Here is a 25,943-nt window from a genome sequence, read left to right as displayed (position 1 = left end):
ATTTTTAAAATTACTGTTTTATTATTTTTATCGAAATAATTAATTTATTATAAAAGTATAAGAATTCTTTGACTATAACTGGCAATTTAATTAAAAAGTCAATACAACGTTTCGACTCTAAGTTCCTACTTTCGAGTTTTTTCAAGTGTATACATATTTTTTATACAAAGCAATTTATTAGTCACGACAATGTGTCTGCATGTCAGATGTAATGAATGCTTTGTGCGTTGTAAAGAGATAGAACATGGTCAGTTATTAAAATAAATAAAAATCGATCGTGTCAGGAAACACGTCTGCATGCCTCGGTTACGGAAAACACAAATTGATGGTGTTTGTTATTTATCCACTAGCGAAGAAAATTTTTCTCATAATATTTATTATAAAGTTTATTATAAATTTTATTATAAAAGTTTTATTGTATTACATTGGATGGAAAAAAAAAACATACAGTCTTAGGAGACGGTATTCATAGTTGGATCTTATTGTCTTAAGTTGCTAATACGGTTATTTAATTGGCTGAACGGAGTCTTAAGACTGATTTTGACCAGACTTAAGATGATCTTAGATATAAGATCCGACTATGAAGTATTCATACTGCCCTTAGAATTTTTATGGTGATGGTGAAACTGTGTGCAGATACGCGTGGATCTTATTCATCGTTAGTATTAGCGTGTAAGTTACGGTTCGCACGTTCTAGAGCTAAACATCCTCAAAAGTTATCTACATTTTTTCGGGAATGAGATTTCAACGTCACAGAATTCTTCATCGCGCGTGTACGTCGTTATTTTTGCGTGGATGGGATTTTCACCGGAGATATGTTCCTGTCGACAGTCGGGGCGTGCTCTATACCCTAATTTTTCAGTCTTCCGGTCGTTATATGCAGTTATGCGACGTAAGTTATGACACGTCGATATACGCCGCTCGGGTACTGGAACGCGGAAATTTATGGCGCGATCGTATAGTCGATCGGTTGCTATCCACGGCCCAGATCTCATCGACAATTTATCAATAAATGCCAGGGTGCGGGGGGAAAGTATATGTCCGCGCGGATTATATTAAATAAATCGACAGGTGGGCGCGGCGCGATGTCTGACCTAAGGGTTATACGCAAAATATTTCCAATCCGGAAACTTGCTGTAAAATACCGATCTCACGTACATATTTCACGCACATTATTTCGCATTTCCCATGCATAATTTCAACGTATAACGTGTATAGAAAACTTTGCAATCTCCACTTTAAGACACACTTTTTTCATTTTTTATAGTTCTTTGAGGCGTTTTTCTCGTGCCCCGAATTTGAATAATTTGTTGTTTTTTCTAAAATTAAACCTGAAATTTCTGAATTTTTATTTTCCTACACATTGTTATGAAAATGATGCATAATAAAGTACAGATTTATTTTTTTTGCCTTGACATTATAATGCGAGACGTCTAACGTATATCTCGCTCTCTCACTCTTGATAAACATATTTGCTTAGTCTTGAGAAAGAAAGCGTTTATCCGACGCCAGAATAATACTAGGTTACGATACAGTGTGCCGTACATTGTAGAATTGAAATAAACCTAGAATGTTTATAATTAACCCTATTCGCTCCAACCATGCCTTTCGTGTCCCACGAATTTCTAACAATCGTTTGTTCCGGAAAACAAATGATCGTGGGAAAATCCCCTCCACGCCGGAAAAAAGTTATTGTGGCAGGGAACCTCAGGTAAAAATTTCAAAGTCCTAGCTCATTTACTCTCGAAACGGGAAACAATCAAAATCTCGGTGGGACACGAAAGTGCATGGTTGGAGGATTACGTCAGTGTTGTGTGAAAGGTAAATGAGCATTTTTTTCGATAAAAATCTATTTTTGTGTATAATTTAACCGTATTTAAAATATTTTTGTCGTTAAAAAAAAAATTTAACATTCCACAGAGGTCTATTATGGCTCAGAGGCAGGTGGAAGAGGTGGGGAGAAGCTACGATTATAAAAAAAAAATTAATTTTTTTACATAAAAAATATCTGTCACACTTCAAATTCGCCTTTTCTTATTCAGAAATTCTTTTTCTAGCATTCTTTAAGTCCTTAAAGTCCTTCTGTACCATTTAAAAATTACCAAATTTGCGGCGACGAAATTAAGTATTCCTATTTAATTAATAATTATCTCATATTTTTTTTCTCATTTGCACTACTTTTAGCTTTAATTTGCGTTTTGGTTCATTAAGCTTCGTCAATTTGTTCGTGAGTTATGATTTTTTAAGTAAAAGGAGTCGTAACGTGTGTTTGTCAACATATAATTGTTGTAAAAAAATATTTAAATAAATGATTTCCAAATGTTCTTTACATTGATTTTTAGTCGAAGGTACAAAGATATTATAATAATTTTGGGGGAATTTTTCAAAACTATTAACATTATAAAAAACACGTGGGACTCGAAAGTGCATGGTTGGAGGATTATTGGGGCGAAAAAAACGTTGGAGTGAATAGGGTTAAATTCTCGAATCAATAAACTTGCTTCTGTACGATTTAACGTGCGATACATAAGTACCCTTCCGATAATCGATTAGAATGTCGCGTGGTGTTCGACAAACAAATGTTAAATGTTTATTCTCACGTCGTTTAAGTGTATCAATTGTTCTACGTAAATATTTTTCGCGACTACGGGTGCGCGACGTGTATTACTGCCTTATTTATGCGGCCGCTGATTCAGCATCGTGTTTGTCAAGCGCAAATTGCGCGAGGAGTGCCGATTGTTAAGTTGAGGACCGTTTTACCTGACGGCGCCGATGCGATGGAGTAATTCGTGTAGTACCAAATAATTATCATGTTTATTGTATCTCGCGACTGACAATGAGCATATATCGGTTTTGCACGAGTCACCAGGCGTCGATAGGTAAGCTGAGATATTATTGAGAAAGCTAAAACACTTGTACCAATTTTTAAGATGAGAAGTATGCCGTATCTGGAAAACAATTTACTTGCTAGGCACGATTTGTCTCTCTCTGCGTAAAGTTATTTATTATAGCAGAGAAGTGCCGTTCTCTCTAACGGTGTCGAGTTCTCGGTATATCTTAAAAAATCAGTATATCCTAAAAAAGTTTTTAAAAAGCTACACGAGAACTTTAAACTCAGCCTTTAGGAACTTGTTTGACATATCGTATGATAATTTGATTGTATACCGTGCAATATGCATATATATGAAAAGTATATGCTTTAATAAAAAAACTTTTCGCTAAATTGAAGATTTTAAGTACATTAATGTACAATTTTGCAAGCAAGACGCTCTGATGTAAAGCTCACGTAAAATTGGCTGAAAAGGTAAAAAGGAAAGATAGCGGTAGGAAAATATAACAAACTTTCACCTTTTAGCTAATTGCAAGCGAGTTGAATCATTCTGCTTGCAAAATTCGATTTCAGTCAACGTAGCCTTTGCTCAATATTACGTGCCGGTATCAAAAATTTCCGTAGGTTAACACGATTTCCCGTCATGCTGGATTATGCCCAGCTGCATCGTATCTTTTGTAATTAACGATGTTCCCTCAACGACATCGACGAAGAGTTATAAACGCTTTGAGCAAGAAGTTGCGTTGAATTTAGAAATTCATAGACCGGCAAATTCTGGTTCGCCAAACTTATACAAGATGAGTTCTCGCTAACGCAATTCGGACGTAGCTTGTAAATATTAAATATATCAATCGTAAATGCGCATTTAATATTATGTCCCTAATGTCCAAAAGTGTCGGAGGTTTCAACATCTGCAGACATAACTGATTTTAGAGCATCTATATTGTATTTTTTACATTCAATATTTAAGAGTACTTTGATATGCCAAAATTTTGAGTGAACCCTCAGCTTCAATTGGACAGTATCGAATTTTGTGTGATTGTTACTCTACTGTTGTTACATAACAATAAATGACGACAGGTCGATTGTGACAACGTGCCCCGTGACCGGGGCACGTTGTCACATCAAATTTAATTGCATGCAAAATGTTATCCAAACTGTATTCAACGTAAATATCAATATATTATAGTGCGCTGCAATGTAAAAAAGTAAAATTCTTCACAGAAACATTTATTTTATTTCAAAAAAGTACAAAAAACACGAAGTTTTCGTCTTAATCTAAATACAAGAATTCCATTCGAATGCGCAACTTATTGATACACATTTTTTTTATAATCATGTCGGTGATTAAACATAAAATATTTTTACTCGTTATTGTCATCCGAAGATTCGCAATAGGTTCCCATCAAATTCGTGACAACGTGCCCCGAGGGCATTTTTTTACTTCAAACAGCCTCATAGCCGACACGTTTGAGATATTCATAAGGTTAGGTATTGCACGCGGTAGGTAAAAGTACATACTTTAAGATAATATAAAGGTCTATTCTGAAAAAACATAAGCTTCATGTCCAGTACGTTGAATATTAGACAATAAAATTTTACTTACGGTCGCAAAAAACTTTTAAGTTGATTTTACGTCAACACGGCTGGAGCAATCTCAACACTGTAAACACACCAAAAATGGGCATACACTAACACGTTTTGGGAATGACGGGTACTGTGTGTGTGTGTGTGTGTGCTCTCTGGTTATTAGTTTTTTAAATAAAGCCGATGTGACAACGTGCCCCGTGTAACAACGTGCCCCGGTCTACCCTATTAGGAATAAATATAAATTTTATAAATAATACGAAATACGCGATTATTTAAGAATTCAAAATGCATTAACGCAGTGAGTCCACGTTATAATGAAAAATCACAGTTATTAAAGTACTACTTTTAAAAATTAAGACTGTTTAAGTAATGTGAGGGATTTCCACAATTATTTCAAGGATCTATTATTTAAAAAAAAACACACGCGTGTAAAATTACACATTCCATCTCTCAGAAACAATTTAGTTTTTTACGAGGAATTAAGGGAAAGGTACCAATACCCGAACACTTAAGCATAGGAAATGTACCAATACCCAAACACTTAAGCATAGGAAATGTACCAATACCTGAACACGTATCTGTGCCTGGATATCTTTAAAAAAATATAAATTTATGAAAATAAACGTTTGGATATTATAACTGATGTTTTAAACTACAAGAAAAAGTACTTTTATCTTTGATTTTAATTCGCGTTATACTTATAAATAATAAAGGTGTTCGGATATAGGTACATGTTCGGGTATTGGTACCTTTCCCTTATATCGCACTTCCATACAAGCCCTTGAACAGAATATGTTTAAATGCAAATGAATTTTTCAATCGAGTGAGCTTCATCCATCTTTGAGCTCGTTTAAACGATCACTACTCCTCTGTCTTAATTAGATGTCTTAACTAGATGCTATCTATTATATAGGCATCGCGAATTGCTATATTTTTAGTTTTTATATTTTTTGCTCTATTTTTTAATGTTATTTTTTAGTCGTTCTTTTACTGATGTTAAAATTAAATATGTTATTTTCTTGTACAAAAGAAACCTTAATCTTGTTAAATAAATAAATAAATTTTACATTTTAATCTCTTTCTTTCTCTCTTTTTTCCATCTTTGATTAAATTCGTCCACATGTTTGTTTATTTTTATTTAATTTATTCTACAAAGTATTTCTTATTTAAAAATTTTCCTACAAAATTATATTTTTGAACTTCTTTTCATTTATCATATAAAACAGCGTAAAAGTAAGAGAAATATAGAGGTTGGGGATGGTGGTGATTTATAAGGATAAATTTGCATGATGCAGGTCTACTTGGAGGAATAAAGTTTCGTTATTTAGTTATAAAATTTGAGAAGCTAAAATCGATTATAAGCTTGCCAATTACAAGATGTTTATCGATCCATTGTTTGCGACTTGACGACGCATATTACTTACTCCATTTCCTGCTTCTATGCTCATTTTTTAATATACAGGGTGTCCCGCAATTTACTTTAGATAAATTATGGGAGCATATTCTAAAAGTAAAAATAAGAAAAAAATATTATATGTATATGAAGTTTGGCTAGAAATACTTTATTACAAATAAGTTATAAACAAATATTAAAACGGAATGTGAAATATATGTATAACAATGGTCCTCTGACCTCCGAGATTGCCAGGTTTAACGCCTCTTGATTTTTATTTATGGGAACTTTAAAAAATATGGTTTACAGAAGTGACTTTGCGTGAAGATTTAATGCAACAAATTAATCAATATAATAAGTTCCGTATTGCATCGATATCAAGCTTGAATGTCGCGCATATTTTGCACAATAGAAAATCCGTCGTTACCTATATTTCATGTTCTATTTCAATATTTGTTTATAACTTTGTAATAAAGTATTTCTAGTCAAACTTAATGTAACATTTTTCACTTGTAGAATATGCTCTCGCAGTTTGTCGGATAAATCTTGGGACATCTTGTATAATGTATATATAGTAGATCTATCTAAGTAATTTTTTCCGCCTCTCGTTAATTACACACTGTAGTGTCTCACTCCGCGCGTATTTGATGCGAGACACTACCTTGTCTCTTGATACCGCTTTCTCAATATACAATTTTTCACAAGTCTCGATGGATGGGAAAATTTCCGGGTGTACCGAATCATTTCGATATTTATTACTCTGCAAAATTGAAGCATACCTCCAATGCATTTATAAACTCGCCTTTTAAATGCATACATTTTCGTACTTCCATACAAGTATTTTACATTATTTTCATACAGATAAAATTATATAACGATATACCGACGTTGCATTAAGGTGCCTTTTCATGCTGACGCTCGACGCTTGATTTGGGCGTCAAAACTGGTCACGTGACCAACTTCATCAATAAGAAGGCGAAATAGCATCAGATATGCGAGCGTCAAAACAAGCAATTGACTAAAACGAGCGTCAAGCGTCAAAGCTGAACACAGTTGAGCTTTTGCCATTTGACGCTGGAATTAAAAAGACTATCACGTGACCTATCACGTGATCAAGTTTGACGCCCAAATCGAGCGTCGAGCGTCAGCATGAAAAGGCACCTTTACAATTTTGCAAAAAAAAATCAAGAGAGAACTATAAAGAGAAATAATAAAAGAAAATTCTGAAAAGAACGGAAGTATCTAAATATTCTTTATTCGCCGAAAATTTCAATAGGACAATGATACCTCTTTAACCCTCTGTTGCCCTCATATGAGGCAAACGCTCAGAGCAAAATTCAATAAACTTGAGTTTTCTTTATTATAATTGATTCAATTCAATCTCAATTCTAATCGTAGAGATATGGGCTTAAGACCAGAGTTGGGAACGTTACTTCATAAAAGTAATTGTTCGTAAAAAGTAACGCGTTACCGTTATCATTAATCTAAGAACGTAACGATTCGTTACTATTTTGTAAGACTAAAATAAAATATTTGACTTTAAAATTAAATTATTTAATAATCAATATTCAAACTTTAAACTAGTCTGTATATGGTATAAGGCTTTTTTATATTAAACATATCTAATAATTTTTCGAATTTTTCTAATTTTTTATATTATATTTATCTTTATAGGAAATTTAAATTAATTAAAAAACGCAAATTTTATCAAAAGTTTTTATTGTTTTGTCGTTATGTATGTCGTAAAGTCATCATTAATTTCGTGCATTTCAATATTCACTGCCAGTACTAAAAAATGTATAGTTCATGTTATATATACACTGAGCCCAACTGATTAACTGCATAATGCGGGAAAAGATGCTAAAAGGGAATATTTCTATCCAATCAAGAATACCTAAATCTCGGTCTACAATAAATGTTTTAAGCCCTAAGCCCTAAGAAATTGATCAGCCACATTTGATTATTCTCCTCACATTCGACTGTGATTGCAGACCGGGACTAATACGCGCTATTAGTGCGTGACGATCTATTAAATTAGGGATAATTAAAGTAACGATAAAAATAACGGTTGAATTCGTTACCATTATTATAAAAATGTAACGACCGTTACAGACAGAAAAAAGTCACGATTTTTACTGAAAAGAAGAAAACGCGTTACTTCCAAACTCCGCTTAAGACTGTGTTGATCTGAAAAAACAATGTTGCAGTAGTACAATAACTAGTATAGAGTGATATACGTACATACAGGCGCGGCACTCATACGAGAGCACTAATAACATTCGTTTGCTGAACGAGGGCAATGAAGGGTTAAACGATACGTGATGCGCATTGCAGACGTGCATACCTATAACATATAAAGTAACTTACGGTAATAGCGCAGAATGGTACTTTGGCATTTGCGGCTTGATCAAACATAATACACCATACAACCTGAGGATTAAGGGGAGTATATCGCGGAATATTAATACTGCCGTTAAGATATTTTCTGGAAGCGCGGTTTGCGAAGGCATGTCAGGAACAGAACGGAGAATCCTCAATCGTGTTTCGTGAGATGAATAAATCCGCACACGCGCGGGAGATGGAAGATCTGTGTGTGTGTGTGTGTGTGTGTGTGTGTGTGTGTGTGTGTGTGTGTGTGTGTTGCGAGAAACGAGGGGGTCTATCGTCGAAATAAATCGAGCGTGTCGCAAACGTAATTTTCGCTGAGAATACATATCTTCAGCATCCCTCACGCGCGCGCGCACTCGTGCTCTCTCTCTCTCTTGATTTTCTCTTTCTCTGTCTCTCTCGTGATTCTCGAGCTGAGCTAGCGATCGAGCATTCAATGATGTTCGTTGAAAGCCATTGCGTTGCGTTAATGTTTAACGACGGCATCCTGCGCGTCGTGTTGCTCCGAAGTTGATGGCACGACATAATCTGACTCGCGACAAACGTAAGCGTTTCCAGCGAATGGCTTGAGAAGTCTTTCTCTGCTCTTAAAGCTTTCCTTCTATTGCATCGACCTGGTGCCCGATGATAAGGGAGTCAACGGTATCACAAAAGTATCACATGCAGAGAACGACGCTATTCGTGATGGCAATTTGGGGATGATTTCACGTGTAAAACTAGGTCGAAGGTGTAGAACATACTTTTTTCGTAATTTCCGCGGAAATTGTGGCTTTGCGGATTGAAAAATTTTAAGTAAATTTTATAAAATTTAATTTAATGTAATTTCAATTTTAGACTTATACATTAAAATGTAAAACGCTAAAATATTAAAATTTATGGCGAATATTGATCTCTCTCATATTTTCATCGAAATTAATCCCGCGTATTTTACATAAAATACCTAACGTCATTTTATATCTTTTCTTACAGTACGATATAATCGCGATGTTATTTATTTATTGTATTTTAATTTTAGTGGCAAATATAAAAGGGTCTAATATTTAATATTTTAATTCCTTTATACATCCAAATATATTTACATGAATATAGCGTCATTCATTCTGATGTCTGGGATTGGACTATCCTTGTACGAGAATTAATTGAAGGAATGATAATGAATTTAACGTACCGTGAGTGGCAGAATTCGTCCTTGTTACGGCAAGGTAAATCCTTTTGAGTGCTGTACTATAGTGGAAATACGATAAGCGCAAACAAATAATTTTATTACGAAAATTCTTGACAAATATTGAAGTAATATAATTTTCGTGTTAGAACAAAGAGAAAACGGATGGAAATCTGCATTATATTCGCTATTTACTTAAAAAACATGCTATTGAAATATAGAGAATTAGGTATTTTTACCAAAAAATTTTAAGCTAATTTTTTGCGGTTGTCCGATTTTTAGCATTATGCATCTCAAGTTGAAATACTGTTGATATAATGCCCACTTTAAATTAACCGAGAAACTCCATTTCGTCATTTGTGTCTTTTTAAAGCTCAGTTTTGCTCTAAATAGCTCTTTATTTATTAATATTTATTTCTTAAAAATTGTTGTGTAACTTAAAAATATCAAAATATTCTTACCGATTTCTCGTTGAGAAAAAAATCAACTATGATGTAGTTTAGAATCTGCTGAAAAAGTATGATGTTTGATGTAATTCCGCATGTGTACAATCAATATTAGTAATCAATATTAATTTGTGATAATCAATATTAATAGCGATTGTTGGACAAAAACACTTGTCTGGCTTATTTGCGCGAATATTGACAATATATATATACATAAATTTAACATGAACGGTGTAATTCACTGTAATTGATTCTCTATTTGAAATAGTGATGAAGTGCGCTCCACAACCGGATATTATTACCGCGTTCCTGGTTTGACTTTATCGCACGTGCATAATTTTGTTTATGATTCTTTGATGTTCAGTTGAATGTTGGCCCTCATTGTTCTAATTTAGGGACGTATAAAGCACGCGAATGTTATCGCAAGTTAGCATATTTACTTCGTATACCCTAAGTTCGAGTAATTTGTTTTGATCTCCAGTGTATTTCATTACTAATTTGTTCCAAAGTCTGAAATTACTCAGAAGAAATCGTAATATAAGTAATGAGTTTTAATTGTGCCACCGCTTATTTTTTTTTTAATTAAAAAAGTATTTTTATTTAAAACATCATTTATTTTAGATATCAATATTTTATTAAATAATACACAGAGAGAATTTTTTCTTAGAATTTAGCTGAAAATCATGGTAGTTGTGGGATAACATATACAAAGAATTTTATGCGAGCTATTCTGATTAATATTTACACACATAAAAAATTGTTGGTATTTGCGACTATAATTGCATAGTAAAATAATTATGGTAGGGGTTATTATTATTGCTATAATATTAGTAAATATAACCTTACACTGAGAAAAAATCGTTACAGTTATTATATCCCATTGTCCCCCTGGGGGATAACAAAAAATTATAGTGAGGGCAACCAAAAATTACAGTAAAGATGATCCAAAATGTTTGTATTGCCGGAATAAAATCAAGTAATCCACTTATTTTTTTTCTATATTGTGGATTACCTGATTTTATTCCGGCATAAATACAAACATTTTTGATCAACCATCTTGAATCCGCCATGTTAGATTTTTTCATTTAATTAATGGATTCGTAATCAGGATGTCTGAAAAAATTCGCTCAGACTTATTTTGATAAAATATTTGAATGATGTAATTCTACGTACAAAACTACATGTCAAGGACGCCATTTTTGATTTGCCATTTCTACATGTTGTCATTTGGATGATTCGTGATCAGAGATTTCAAAAACCTTTAATACCAATTATAATAAAAAAATCTTTGCAATGCATCCGATTCATGAAAAATTTTAGCGTGGTATCCGAATATTTGGTTTTCACAAGGAAATTCGATGTAACATCAATGTTCCCCGCATTTCTGGAGTGTAAGACTGTTTTTTCTTGTTCATGTGGGTGCCAAACAACAATTTTTTACGGTGAAGTAAAGTTCCACAAAAAGGCCAAAAATCAAATCGGACTTTTTCAACATCCTCCGTGTACACACACACAAAATAAGGTAAAATTATTTAATGTTTTTAATATTTGTGTAGACTTGCCACAAAAATAGTAAAAGAAAAAGTTTCCATTCACGTTGAAAAATATCCGTAAGCGTTCTTTTACATTGTGTTTCTTTTACGTAGGATAGGAGACTCTCATTTATCGGTAAACTTTCGCCAGAGTGGCACGGCTAAGATAATGGGATCTGTTGAAGAGCGAAGCGGTTCTTAACGATCGGAAGCGTGCGGTAACGCGACGCTTTATCTTCTTATCTATGCAATTCATGCATTAATTATTTATTTATTGTCATTATCTCCACTTTACGTTTAAACGCATGTTACCGTATTATGGCGACGAAAACACAACGCCGCATTGCTTCGAAATTAATTCGATAACGCAACACACTCGCGCAAACGTCCGCGGGGATATAATTAGATGTTAATAGAACCGTCTATCGCGTCCTCGGAGCTTGTGCCGCTGTTACGTTGTTGTTTTATCACGCTCCGCTGACGTGCGATCGCGATCAACATCATCATCATGAAAAGTTTCATCTGCGATCCCGCCGACATTATTTACGTGTCCTGCATTTTCATGAGACTCATTCTACACACACGCGCGATCGATAACGTTTCGAACGTACGTGATGTAGCGAGTACATCCTTCAAAAAAAAACTAAATTGCTGCGTCAGCCCGTATGTCAGGTCCGATGTTTGATTAAAGTTTGTGTTTTTGTCGCGCTGCTGCGGGTTGCACCTCGGTTAACAAGCGTATTTTTGTCTGGTGGTTCCTCTATAGACACACGGATCAGCTATCAATACAGTTTCGTATATTTTGACTATTGATTGACTTGGAGTCGATTGTTATCGGTAGAAACGTCGAGAAGGTTTACTACGTGTCGTAAGTTTCCAATTTTTAATATTAGACAAATGTTCGTAATTATTATTCCGTAGCTGATCCTCAAATCTGCTTAAGTAAAATCTGCTCTGTTTAAAATTAAATAAGAGATAAAGTTTTTACCATCCTTTTGTATTTCTGAATTTTCTCTGTTTTCGGTCGTTATTCTTTATTAGAGATCTTGGGAAGTTGAAAAAATCCCTTACCACAGAGCACTTTTGTTAATTACAACCTTCTTGATGTCGACTATATTCATCAATTATTTTATTCTGTTAAAGAAAGATATATATGAGATATTTTTTCTTTATATCTCTGTTGTTACGTCTGATGACGTCCAAAATAGTACTCGACTAAATTTTTTATTAAAACGTACCACTTAATCATCATTGATACCATACAAATTTTTGCTGGCGTTTTCTTTCTTTTCTCAAGAAAATTATTTACGCGAATATGCACCTTTTCATATGGCGCGCGTACTGCTGCCTCGTTTCTTTTTATATTGCAACAGAATAACGTGACTCTTATACCAAGAGAAAAAAATTTGTTTAGCTGGGAGTGTGGTGGCTCCTGTAATCCGGCTACTCGGAGGCTTGTTAATTGTGTTGGAGGGTCTGAGATCGGGGGCACCTGCTGGTGCGGGGTTCATGTTGACTGGGCGTCCGCACTAATTGTAAGCTTGCCATCAATATGGACATCCCGGATGCTTTTCTACATGAGTTTGCACTGTCAAGATACATCGCATTTTGGAGGATGGCGATAGATACATGATTCATTTTTAATTATAATGTTAAGTGACGAAATAGCGAACGAGCGAAATAGCGATTTCGAAACTGTCGTCCCATAAATTATTTCGTAAGGATAATCGACATGAATATTGCCATTCCGCGTATTTGAGATAATACGGTACGTATTTATTTATTCTCACTCCAAAGAAGCTTCGATCTATTCGCTTATTCTTATTAAGCTTTGATCGCGATATTATTATTTACCTCTCTCATTATCATTTACCTCTTATAAGATTATTTCTCCCGAGCGACTTCTTGATTTTCACTTCTTTCGATAAAACCGTACCGGATATTTCCGCGCGTTTGGCTTCGTCGATCTTTCAACGAGAGAAACAACAAAAGGGAAATAGAAGGACTCGTAATCTTCTGTCGAAAAAGCAATTATTCTCCGAGTCACCGGTTTACTTTCTGCGCGCGACAATCGAATTTCGCAATTGTCGAGAAACGTACTGTTCCGGATTGTGTCGCATTGAGCACCGGATATCTAGTCCTTGTTCTGTTTGCGGCAGGAGAGAAAGGGAAATGGAGAGAAATAAATTGTACCGGGACTGTTTCGATAAGCGGTCGATGCTGCGAAAATGAAAACACCGAACAGCTCGTCCAGCTATTTATTGCACGTCGTGATTCGGACACCGGTATGAAACGGTTTTTTGGCGACGAGTCGAGCGTCGACCTATATCAACCGCGATTGCATTAAACCGTGCACGTCGAATATATCTCTTGGTTCACGGGCTGTACGAGCAATTTCCGGCTTTTGGTCGAGGTCGTTGTGTCGTATTGTGTGTAGATATTAACCCTAAACCTGCCAATCGCTATTCTATAAGAAATGTCGTTGTTTTTTGCTACCTTTTATATTTCTTGTTGAAATCTTTTTGCTTCACTATAAGAATCAGAAATACTTAAGTTATTGTATATAAAGTAATTTATAAAGTACCAAAGTTTAACAAGCAGATTTTTTTATTAATTTAAAATCGATTTCCCTGTGGCAAAAATGCCGAGATATTGCGGCCATCTTCGAAAAATGAATTAAAACATAACAAATAAAAGAAATAAAAATAAATAACGAAAGAGTTTTATTTTTTATAACTTTAAATGGACTGTACTTTAATTCTTTAACAAAATTCTTCTTTAATTCTAACTTAATTATGGTAGACCGGGGCACGTTGTCACACATTTGGTTCAATATTTTTTGTATTTTTTACATTCAATATTTAAGAGTACTTTGGTATGCCAAAATTTCGAGTGAACCCTCAGCTTCAATTGGACAGTATCGAATTTTGTGTGATTGTTACTCTACAGTTGTTACATAACAATAAATAACGACAAGTCGCTTGTGACCGGGGCACGTTGTCACATCAAATGTAATTGCATGCAAAATGTTATCCAAATTGTATTCAACGTAAATATCAATATATTATAGTGCGCTGCAATGTAAAAAAGTAAAATCTTTCACAGAAACATTTATTTTATTTCAAAAAAGTACAAAAAGCACGAAGTTTTCGTCTTAATCTAAATACAAGAATTCCACTCGAATGCGCAACTTATTGATATACATTATTTTTTTATAATCATGTCGGTGATTAAACATAAAATATTTTTACTCGTTATCGTCATCCGAAGATTCGCAATAGATTCCCATCAAATTCGTGACAACATGCCCCGATGGCATTTTTTTTACTTCAAACAGCCTCATGGCCGACACGTTTGAGATATTCATAAGGTTAGGTATTGCACGCGGTAGGTAAAAGTACATACTTTAAGATAATATAAAGGTCTATTCTGAAAAAACATGAACTTCATGTCCAGTACGTTGAATATTAGACAATAAAATTTTACTTACGGTCGCAAAAAACTTTCAAGTTGATTTTACGTCAACACGGCTGGAGCAATCTCAACACTGTAAACACACCAAAGATGGGCATACACTAACACGTTTTGGGAATAATGGGTACTGTGTGCTCTCTGGTTATTAGTTTTTTAAATAAAGCCGATGTGACAACGTGCCCCGTGTGACAACGTGCCCCGGTCTACCGTACTAAGGGCCGGTTGTTCCACTTTCAGATAAACTATCTGGTAACTTATCTGATGGATAAAATGTCTGTAGAGCGTTGTTCCATTTCTCGGTAAAATTTAACTTCCTGATAAATGGCCACTATCGACAGATAAATTACACGGTACTTTGGGTACCGTGTAAGACTTATCTGACAGATAAATGCGTAGTGGGATTAGAAATCATACCCCGTCAGCGGGAGATGCGCAGCGCTGGTGTATCTGACGTTTCATGCATTTGTATATTAATATTTTGCGATAAAGAATTTGGATATTATCGAACGGACGGTATCGGACGGTATCGAAAATGGAACCAGGATTATGCGAAAATCAATTTCTTTATGGTGCCGAAGATGATAACGAAGAATCTGATGAAGAAATATATATAGTGGTGCTTCGCAAGCGATATACAATTCGTCCACGTCCAGATTTATTTAACGAATATGATAATATAGAATTTGTATAGGATTAATAACCGTGGAACAACGCTCACTAAATAGCTGGTAAACTACCCGGTAAGATTTATCCTATAGGTAGTAATCTGTCGAGTAAGCCGAGATTTATCGAAAGGTGGAACAACCGGCCCTAAATCGTCTAATGTCAATAGGTAAGCAAGTAGAAAAAGATGCCGATCGATCAAATTTTCGAAAAGAAATATCGACTCCGGATTTGTCAATATTATAGATAAAACTTGACATCAGTAAAGCTTGACGACTTACTTTAGCCGATATCTATCTATCCATCTACTTTTTTGTCTGTCTCTCCACGTGACGTAAATGACCCAAATCGATAAAGCGTATTATTATGTCGTGGTAAATGCATTTCTTTACGGTCGCATTTTCTTTCTCCTATCTTATCGGCAATTTGCTGGCTGGTTGTGAAGCGTTGTTACATTAGTACCTTACGAATCGGCATCGGCAATTAGATCACCAGTTTCCGCTGCGCGCTATATTATCGTTGCACATTGTTTCATTTCCGCGCGATAAGCTTGCCGCGGCGTAAGTTTACCGCGAGCGATGGACTAATTATCGGTTAAACGCCAGAGGAATGACGTTCCCTGGCGTTAAATTTGCAGCTTGATGACGGTCCCCGATTCGCGCCGCGTTATTGCAATCACGAGGGTTGTCGCGCGATCACGAATTGAACGTCCTTGCGGAAAGTGGTGGTGGTCGTCGCTTAAGAGAAATTCGCACGAAATTAGTCTGTCAGCGCGGTTAAGAGGCGAGGAGGACAATTCTTGGTATACGCGTGCAAATCAAATAAGAAGGACATCGACCGCGACCGAGCTCAGTTATTCCACGTTATTCCAGTGCGGTTTCCCCTTCTCCCTTGAGGGCTTGGCTTTCTCTCAGCGCGATGGTCCTCCGTCATGCTCCTCGGTCTCCCCTTTACTCGTTATTGCGGTGGCACACGTGAGATGGAAATCTCAAGAGCGCGTGTATATTGAATCTTATATCTATTTACATTTCTCGACGCTACATACCTCATTTTGTTGTATCGCCGCGGGATCAATTCGAACGCTCGATAAACTGTCACTTCAAAGTGGGGAACGTGAGAGGAATTCGAACTACTGTATTCGTTTTCGAATTTTAATAACGTCGCGGCGATACAAATGAAATTTGGTTCCTTAGGGCGCTGGGAGAATTAAATTTATCTCGCAGTACCTTTTTCTCTCTGATTTTATCGAATTTCGTGAGACCATATAGTGTGCTGCAGGCATCTGCGCAATAAAATACGGAGCCCTATATGGTGCGTACAATTTAATGAACCTGGACTGTTAACGAGGTTCGAGTGTAAATCTCTAACGTCAGAGATCGATTATGACAAAGAAACACCTGCGTCTGACACAGGGGATGTTGATTAAAGCCGGGAAGTCTGCTTTGACGAGGAAGTTTCGAATTTAATCCCTATAGGTATCCCTATATGAGTGATCGAAGAGCGCTTTTCTACGTGTCAGTGAGGTGACATTTCGATCCTAATTGCAAAATGGCTAAGTGACTTTTTTCCTAGTAAAGAATGAAGAGAAATTCGCTTCGTCCTATAATTACCATTTATTTCCTTATAAGTTCTCTTACCTTATACTAATAATTTTCGGCTTTAATAATATCGAAATTATTTATAAAGTATTTGACAAAATATTGAAAAATTGAAATAATACATATAAAATTGTTAATATCTATAATTTTATATATTAAGGAATATATATGGGGCATTCCATGCCAAATCACCGAGGATTTTCCTCGACCATTTTTGATTTGGCGGAAATTTTTTCATGTTTTTATACTAAATGAAAGTAGCATCCATGATTTTTTTTAGATTTTTATCTCTACCTAAATTTATCAAATTTTTTGATAGCCATCGGTACAGTCTATCTTATTTAAAAAAAATTATTTTTGAAAAAGAAATGAAGAAAAAGTCCCTTAAAAAATCGAAGTTATTGAAATCCCATCTTCATCAATGGCTTAACAATTTCGAAACTAAGTCTAGAATTTGAGATTTTTTTGAAAAAAATCAAAACGGTCGCATTAAGAAAAAAAATATTTTTTACTTAAATCCTAAAAAAAAGTCATATTGTTCATTAAAATTTTTTTCGATATTTTCTTCGAAAAGTACAGTAAAAACGAAAAAAAAGATTACCTCATTTTTTACAATATCTTTTTTTCTTCTTAAAGTTGCAGGCATTTGAAATTTTAAACTGCATTTTTTTGAAAAAATCCATAACTTAAGTATGGGTAGAGATAAAAATCTAAAAAAAAAAATTATGGAAGCTACTTTCATTTAGTATAAAAACACGAAAAAATTTCCGCCAAATCAAAAATGGTCGAGAAAAATCCTCGGTGATTTGACATGGAATGCTCTATATATAAGGGTGTTCCAGGTCAGGTCAAACTTTAAATTCTTCTAGGAAATTAAATTTGGAACAAAAAAATTCTATAAACATAAAAATGTTTTGTTAAAAAATTGAAGAAAAGGAATAATACAAAGGTTACATCAATAAGACCATTCAGAGGGACAACAATTTTATTAAAAGTAAAAGAAAAATAATTTTTAACCAAATTATCAAATGTGTTCAAAATGTTATCCCTGTTTATTAATACATTTTTGGCATCTACGCCTACGCAATTTCAAGTTTCTGTTTTTTTCATTGTTTTGAGCTTTTTTTCTTTTAAACGCGGTATCAGAAATTTTGAACGCTTTATCATAAATGAAATTGGTGTAATTTAGGTTGTTATTGAATTACTCATCAGATTTATTGCGTTACTTTTTTTAAATAAATAAAGGGTACTGTTTTTTAAAGTTATTTTTAAAAATTATAAAAAAACGATTTTTCGAAGTTTATTAGCCATAACCTTTTAACGAAACGTTTTCCGGACCTATGTGTTTATGGAACTTTTTTATTCCAAATTCAATTTCCTATAAAATCTTGAAGTTTTATTGACCTGACCTGGAACACCCTGTATATTGAAAAATACTATAAAATTGAAATTTTTTATTTTGCGAAGTAAAATTGGAGAGAAACATATTCTTTTTATTTGAATTATTAACCAGCTTCTTTCTTATGCAAGACGAAGATAAATACAAAAAAAGAAGAGAAGAAAATAGATAAGATTGACGAATGTGTAAGATCTGTTATTTTAACAACGTTTATCGATATTTCATTTATTTCATTTATCTTAGTTTCTAGGATTAAAGCAAACGCGCAATTTGGACCGTAGCTCGGAAAGGACGTTTCTCGCGATGATTCATTAATCATTTTCCGCTCGGTATTATCTTATATTGCCACAAACAGATTATTAAATCGCATTACACGGGCGGGTACATACGTTTGCGAGACAGAACACATGGGAGGAGACGGGTTAAGCTGGAAGAGACAGAGGAAATCTCGACCATCTCGACCGACGAAATCTCAGGCTTTCGCATTCCCGGGCGCATCGCATACGTGCCTGCGCGTGCTCTTACCATTCGCACTCGGATATTCCGGCGCAATTACCGCGCTATTTGACGGATTAAAGCGCCCCTTTCTCTACCATACCTACCTGCGCGAGACTTCGTCCGATATAATTGCGTGCGTATGTGCACGGTGCTAAGCCGATTTAATCATCACGAATAACGCGGATTATCATCGCTTTCCGCGAAACATCATCGGTTAACCGCTCGATGCCTGTTTACGCAATATTACGCACATTGCAGCGATTGGTATCGCGAACGTATAATAATATGCGATTGATTCGATTGTTAATTCAAATCTCAAAGTTTTCCCGTCAAAATTTCTTAAGAAACAAAAGGAGATAAAAAAAAATTTCTAAATTATATCTTTTAAAAGAAGTGCAAATGTGAGGTACTGCGCGATTCATTTTTTATCTCAATTCTCAATACCTTATATATTGGCAAGAAATTGCGAGCTCTTCTTGTTACGTGTTTACAAGACTTCTCTATAATTACGTGGACGTGGCAAGTGGAATGACCAACAGTCAGAAACTTTTTTAATAAATAGAAATTTTCAGGCTAGAAGTCTGAAAGTTTCCCCCCTTGAAGTTCTCCACCCCTTCTCTCTTTTCCGAATATTCATGTATTGCAATTGCTTTGTTGCAGATAGCGAAATTGTTCTCCTACACGTGGACCATGGGTATCTTTCTATGCAAGGCGGTGCATTACATGCAGAGTGTGTCGGCTATCTGCTCGGTCGTCACTCTCACCGCGATGTCGATCGAGAGGTGAGATTACTTGTACCTGCTGTGTTCCTGCTGTGTCCGATCGATTATGCGTCGCGGTTATTATGATCGTATGTAAATTGCAAGCAGGTCAATCGAACATCAATTGCATTGGAAAAGGATTCGCGAACGTTCGAGAGTCAACGAGGATGGCGCGTGTTATATGATTTGTGTAAAGTATAATGCCATAACAAATACGATTGCATAAATTGACCGAATAGTGGTTTGAATTTATATTGAGCATTGATCTAAAATTGCATATGTAATTACATACGGAAAAACTGTGCAAGGACAATTTAATAAAACATTTCGGGAAAAATGCTAGAAATAACGAGAGTTTAAATTACAAACTTTTGTATGATTTTGTATGACTACAAGAATAATTGTTTTTATTAAAATATTACTTTTTTAAATAACCGTTTTATTAAATATTACTTCAAGTAAGTAAATAATTCTTGTAATAATTTTTATAATATTGTAATAATTAATTTTTATTTAATTTGTTTCTCGTTGCAGATTTTAACTCACTTCGTTTATTGAATACTAGACATCACAGGCGCGCGCTACGCGCGCGCGCTATTTAAAACTTTAATATTTTACTGTTACTATTACACTATTAACCACATAACTGTCAAAATATGCCATGACAGTCACTCATAAAGTAAGCGCAGACAGAGAATCAATCGGCATCGCGGAAAAGCGATGGACAACAATATTTCGATAGATTCGAATATCGATGACATGCCATTTTTAGAAGAGGATTCGTAAAATTGCGCTAAATGATCGGTTCATATAATTTGATGTAATTAATGGAAAGAGAAAGGTTACTGCAGAAAAATAAATATGCAATCTGAAATCTCTTTTAAACAGCAAATGCTATATGTATGTATTAGCGTCGCGGGCAACGCAAATGGTAAAAAATGTCAACACCGCGTGCGATCAAATAAATTGCTGAAAATGCGAGAAATGTATTTTGTAATATGATATCATATGGTCCTGTTAGGTCAAAGCATAAAAAATAGACAAACGTACAACAGTTTCAGTTGTCGGGTAAAATCCTTTTATGCAAAAGCAGCATCTCGTATTTCACGCTACACATAACTTTTAAATTACATAATTACAAAATTTCAAGGTAATACTGACTAACGCTCAGAGATAAAATTTCAACATTTAATTGGTACATCTAGTTTTGATTTACAATAGTCCGCAATATTATTGCGTGCCGTATCATGTGTTATACACAGACAATATGTGTAACAACCAACTATGAATATCCCCGTACTTTTTGAATTTTGTATTTACTTATGCTGTATTATGGTACATTTATGCTGTATTATGGTACAAACTTAGAAAAAACAAAATTGATAATTATGCGAGAGATAGAGAGCTCCCCCCTCTTGATTTCAATAATTTTAAGATATATTATCAAGGTCATTATCTTGAGTAACCTTTAAAAGGTTTTAGCCGGTTTTAGTCATGGTTTGTTTAAAAGTTATAAATATATAAATTTAAAGTTTAAGAAATATATACAATTTGTGTCAGTGCTAAGGGAAATAATTTGCTGATGTGTGTATAGACAGTACACATGTAGACAGAGGTGGACGAAAGGTTCGCGTGGAAAGTTGGAAATCCGAACCGTACAATGCTGTCCATCCACGCGAAACGAGGTTCACCCCACCCCTACTTATAGAACGAAACGAGGTCTGTCATTGTACGGTTTAGGTTTTCAACTTTCCACCATTCCTTCAAGGCGGATCGGGGTCACTAAAATATATACAAATTGGAATGAGCGCTGCTATAGAAATCCACGGTAGGCGAACGATATGAGAGAGAAGTCCTTAGTTCCTCTCTTCTCCTTGTCTAGCCCACAGCATAGTCAAGAGTGGGGAGGATGGAGTGAGGATGAAGTACAAGCCGATCAAAATCAGACAAAAACAGAGCGCTGCTCGAGACATCTCTTGACATGCTCTCTCTCATATCGTACAGGCAGGCCCAGCGTTCGTTCCAGTTAGTATATATTTCAGTGACCGAGGTTCACTCCCCTCCATCCACCCCTTGCGGGCGATAGGCTCTACATGTGTACTGTTTATATATACATTATCAGCAAATTACTTCCCTTAGTACTAACACAAACTATTATATTTCTCAGTTATATTTGTTAATATTTTTTTAATAAACAACGAGCGCCGGCTGCAATCTTCACAATATTACATAGAAAAAAAGAAGTGTTAAATCAAGACTTATATTCTTGTATAAAAGCAAGAATTTATAATCTTCTTATAAGAATTTCAACTTTTTATTTTATTTTTTTTTTTAAACTATATAAATACTTTCATTCAAACAGGTTTTTTTCGCGCGTGCGCGCGCGCGCGCGCGCGCGTTTAATTTATATCTCATTTCAAGATTATAGATTCTTGTTTATATACAAGAATCTAAGTCTTGATTTAACACTTCTTTTTTTTCTGTATACTCTATGTGATGATAATATATTTCGAAATTATTAAAATCGGAATCTATTTCTACATAATTACCACAAAATGTTGTTAACCCCGCGCTATTTTCCGATTGATATCAGTTTTTTTAAGCAAAACAATACTAACTTGTGTCACGTTGTGCTGTTAAAAAACATATATATCTATCCATTTAGTAGAATAAAAAATCGGAAAGTAAATATAACAATAAATAAATATAACAATAAATAAATACTGTTATAATGGATTTATTGTGTTTCTACGAGTTTTATTATATTCTCTTGATAACAGAGAACTTAAAAAAAAAATAAATAAAAATGAATTCCAAAGTCAATAAGAGAGTAAGGGATAAAACAAAAATTTGACATTTTCGAATTTTTAAAAATTGTATCGGATTGTGCTCGACGAGACAAATAAACTTTTTTTAATGACAAAATCTCATTAGATTACTAGATTTTACAGTACAGCCATAGCATACTTACAGCGCAATGCAGCACAATTAAATAAAAAAAAAAAGCGCGAGGTTATCTTCACAGAAGTTAATAACTGGTTTAATATTATGGAATCTTTTTCTTTTTTTTTTTGTTATATATATGATATTAGATTCATATTCTATTCCAAAAATGCTGGAGACATTGATAGTATTTTAGGATATCCCGCGCATATTCAAAAAAGGAAAAAGATTCGAGAAATCCATGAAATGGGAAGATTACATTTATAGAATAAATGAGGATCGTATATCAAAAGTACGTAAAAGAAAATTCAATTAATTATAATAATTCTACATTGATATTATATATTCACAATTTTAACAAATTTTACGGTTATATTATCTAAATTTTTTGCACATTTTACCATCGTACAGCTATATTATTCCGTATCAGTTAAGACGAGCTGTGCTCTTTCGACTTGGCAAGAAGTCGTAGAAGACCGCCGGAAGGAACCGTACTTCCGGTTGCGAGCGGGTGCTCTTCCTTTATTGCGCTCAGACGACGTATTCATCCCGTAACGATCTTTATGTTCTTCTCTCTTTCTCTCTCTCTCTCTCTCTCTCTCTCTCTCTCTCTCTCTCTCTCTCTTTTCTCTCTCTCTCTCTCTCTCTCTCTCTCTCGCGTCTGAGTAAAGCGACAACATGAATACTGTGAAATTGAATATCCATCGTTAATCTGAGAACTTTACGTCGCCCACGGAGCAACTCACGGCGATCATCGCCTGACGTTTGCCCTCCCTCCCCTCCCCCCTTTTTGGCGTTATCCCTATGAAATTGAGAGGACTAGAGGAGCGTTGAAAGGAATTTCCGCCTTGAGTCTTGACGTTTTTCCTCACATGCCGTCTCGGGTTCCGACGCGACGCGTCGTCGTCCCGCGGGGTTAAATGAGATTACCCCGGAATATCTCGACGATATCGAGAATGTACACGGTAAGATTAATTACGCAACCCCGGCGAATGTCTGGCATGGTTGTTGCATTTCCATGAAAAAACTACGGAGCGAGTGAAGTAATTACAGCAGGCGCCATGGGTACCCAACTCGGCTACTTGGCGTTAGTCCAAGGATGACAACAATCTCGTGATACTTGCAACAGAAAAGTCTCGAGTGCAATTCCATTCTCCTTCCCGGACGTATTCGGGTCGTTCTATCTAATAAACACTGTAATCCGATAATGATCATTTGTAAAAAAATATGTTTGACCTTTCAAGTGGAAAAATAGAGTTAAGTATAAGATCGTTTTATTCACTTTTTCACTGTTCTTTTAACAAGTTTTTTTTTTCTTTTCTCTCTTTTGAGGAAACTCGCTGCGACGTTGGTGGAGATTTTACTTAAAGAAACTGAGGCACTCTATATAATTCTATTTCGTTAATGCAAGGATTGATCCTTAGTGCTGGTATTTAGAAAGTAATGAGTTGGAGCGAGCGGATTAACTTAAAATCACCGCTTGTTTTGCGCAATTCTTTCATGTAGCGAAAAGCTTACGAGATAGGGGGAGAATTGGACTGGAGCTGCATAAAATATGCGAGGATTTGCCGTACTCAGCCTTTTTTCCAGGAGACGGCGATGGGGGAGGAGGAGGAGAGAGTATGCGGTAATTAAAGCGACTTTGCGAAATAAAACAGTAAGTTTCTACGGTGTCAGGATCCGATTCAACCCAGTTTCGTCATGAGTTTCGAGGCTCATAAATCCGCTGGCAGACGAAAGATATTTCTTTTATTTATAGTGCTCGCTATATCGAGCCAACTTCGCAAACACTTTTCCGTTATGTCCAGCTGTAAAATTGAAAAATCATTACTTGCTCCCTCTCTGCTCTGATTTACGTTTGATCATGAAAACTTTGGGTTTATTTGCGTAATAGAAAAGGACTAATTTACGGAATGTACTTATAACAATAATTTTTGTGACGTATCTATAGGTATTTACGATTAAAATTCTTAATATTATAAAATAATTTGTGTTAAATATAACATAAATTATATGTCTGAAACAGTCCACTAAAATTTTTGTGTTCATAATCATAATGTGAATATGTCAAATTATGACACAAATATTATGTCCATAATTTAACACATAATAAAGAAAAGTTTGATAATTTGTGAACGAAAATTATGTTACATTTTTAACACAAAAACTTTAACAAGGTCCATTTTTAACAAAAATACACAAAAATTTTTACTGTATACAATTCTTAATATTAGGAGAGACCGGGGCTGTGACATTTTTTTTATAAAGTGTCTCAACTCTTTGATTATGTTGTTCTTATAAATGAATCTAGGCTTGCTAGATTCAGTAACTAATCGAGATTTAAATTTAATAATAATTTTATCTAACCGCTCATTAGAAATTATATAAATTAAAAAATTATGAAAAAAGAGACATGTAACTTTTTACCCCGCACCAGGGGATGGTTGTTACATCACACGGGGTAAATTGTTTTAATTTTAAGATTAAATATTAAAACATAAATATTTGTAAAGTTTATAAAAGTAAGGTTTATTGTAAACAGAAGGAATTAGAGAGTATATACCACAACATACACATTTCTGCTTATTTAGATAACAAGTGCTAGACCAATAGACAAACCTGCGTTTTTGACGGCTGCTTGTCCGGGCTCCTCTCACAAGAACGCCAGCGCCACTAGCTCGCGCGGTATGTCGGCCGACACTGGCGTGATCATTTATCTTTTTCTAACGTTACTATAGCGTTTTCGGTTTAACTACCGTTGGCACTGTAACAACCTATCCGTGTAACAACCAGCCCCAGTCTCCCCTATATTATTAATATTAAAATTCTTAATATTATCTCGTCTTATACACGAAGCTTCGTAGACGTCTTGAAATACATTAATAAACAAAATAGTTTTAGCGATAAAAAATTGATTTCGAGTTGTTTGCCTTATAATTAAAAACACCAAATTAAAGTTAATAATTAAATTTAATATAATTATACTTAACATTAAATTCAAACTCAAGTTTTGGAATACCTTGCGCCGTACGTTGCGCCACTAATTGTAATTTTATTTTTGAAGCAATTTTCATTTGATATTTGCTCGTTAGCAATTTAATCCGCGGTGCATAATTACTAAGTAGACCATCTCGAATAGATCTGTTGAAGCGCGACAATTAGATTGCACATAAGCAGCTTAAAGAAACTGAGTGTACTATCTTAGCAGTAGTCTATATAGCAACGTGATACAATCAACGATACTGCAACGCTAAGCGAAGTAAATG

At 34.8% G+C, this 25,943-nt stretch overlaps 1 protein-coding gene across 1 annotated transcript in view; it reads left to right on the top strand.

Moving 5' to 3' along the window:
- The window catches only part of LOC139815459 (pyroglutamylated RF-amide peptide receptor), a gene marked incomplete at its 5' end in the record, with an annotated part of 113,707 nt that overhangs the window by 46,882 nt on the left and 40,882 nt on the right, over positions 1–25,943 (top strand). Inside the window, one exon of the mRNA XM_071782388.1 lies at positions 19,634–19,755. Coding sequence (XP_071638489.1) covers positions 19,634–19,755 — 122 coding nt within the window. The remainder of the gene's footprint in view (positions 1–19,633; positions 19,756–25,943) is intronic.

Source organism: Temnothorax longispinosus, chromosome 6 (assembly GCF_030848805.1).
Source record: "Temnothorax longispinosus isolate EJ_2023e chromosome 6, Tlon_JGU_v1, whole genome shotgun sequence".
Lineage (NCBI taxonomy): Eukaryota > Metazoa > Arthropoda > Insecta > Hymenoptera > Formicidae > Temnothorax > Temnothorax longispinosus.
This window is presented reverse-complemented; position numbering and strand designations above follow the sequence as displayed.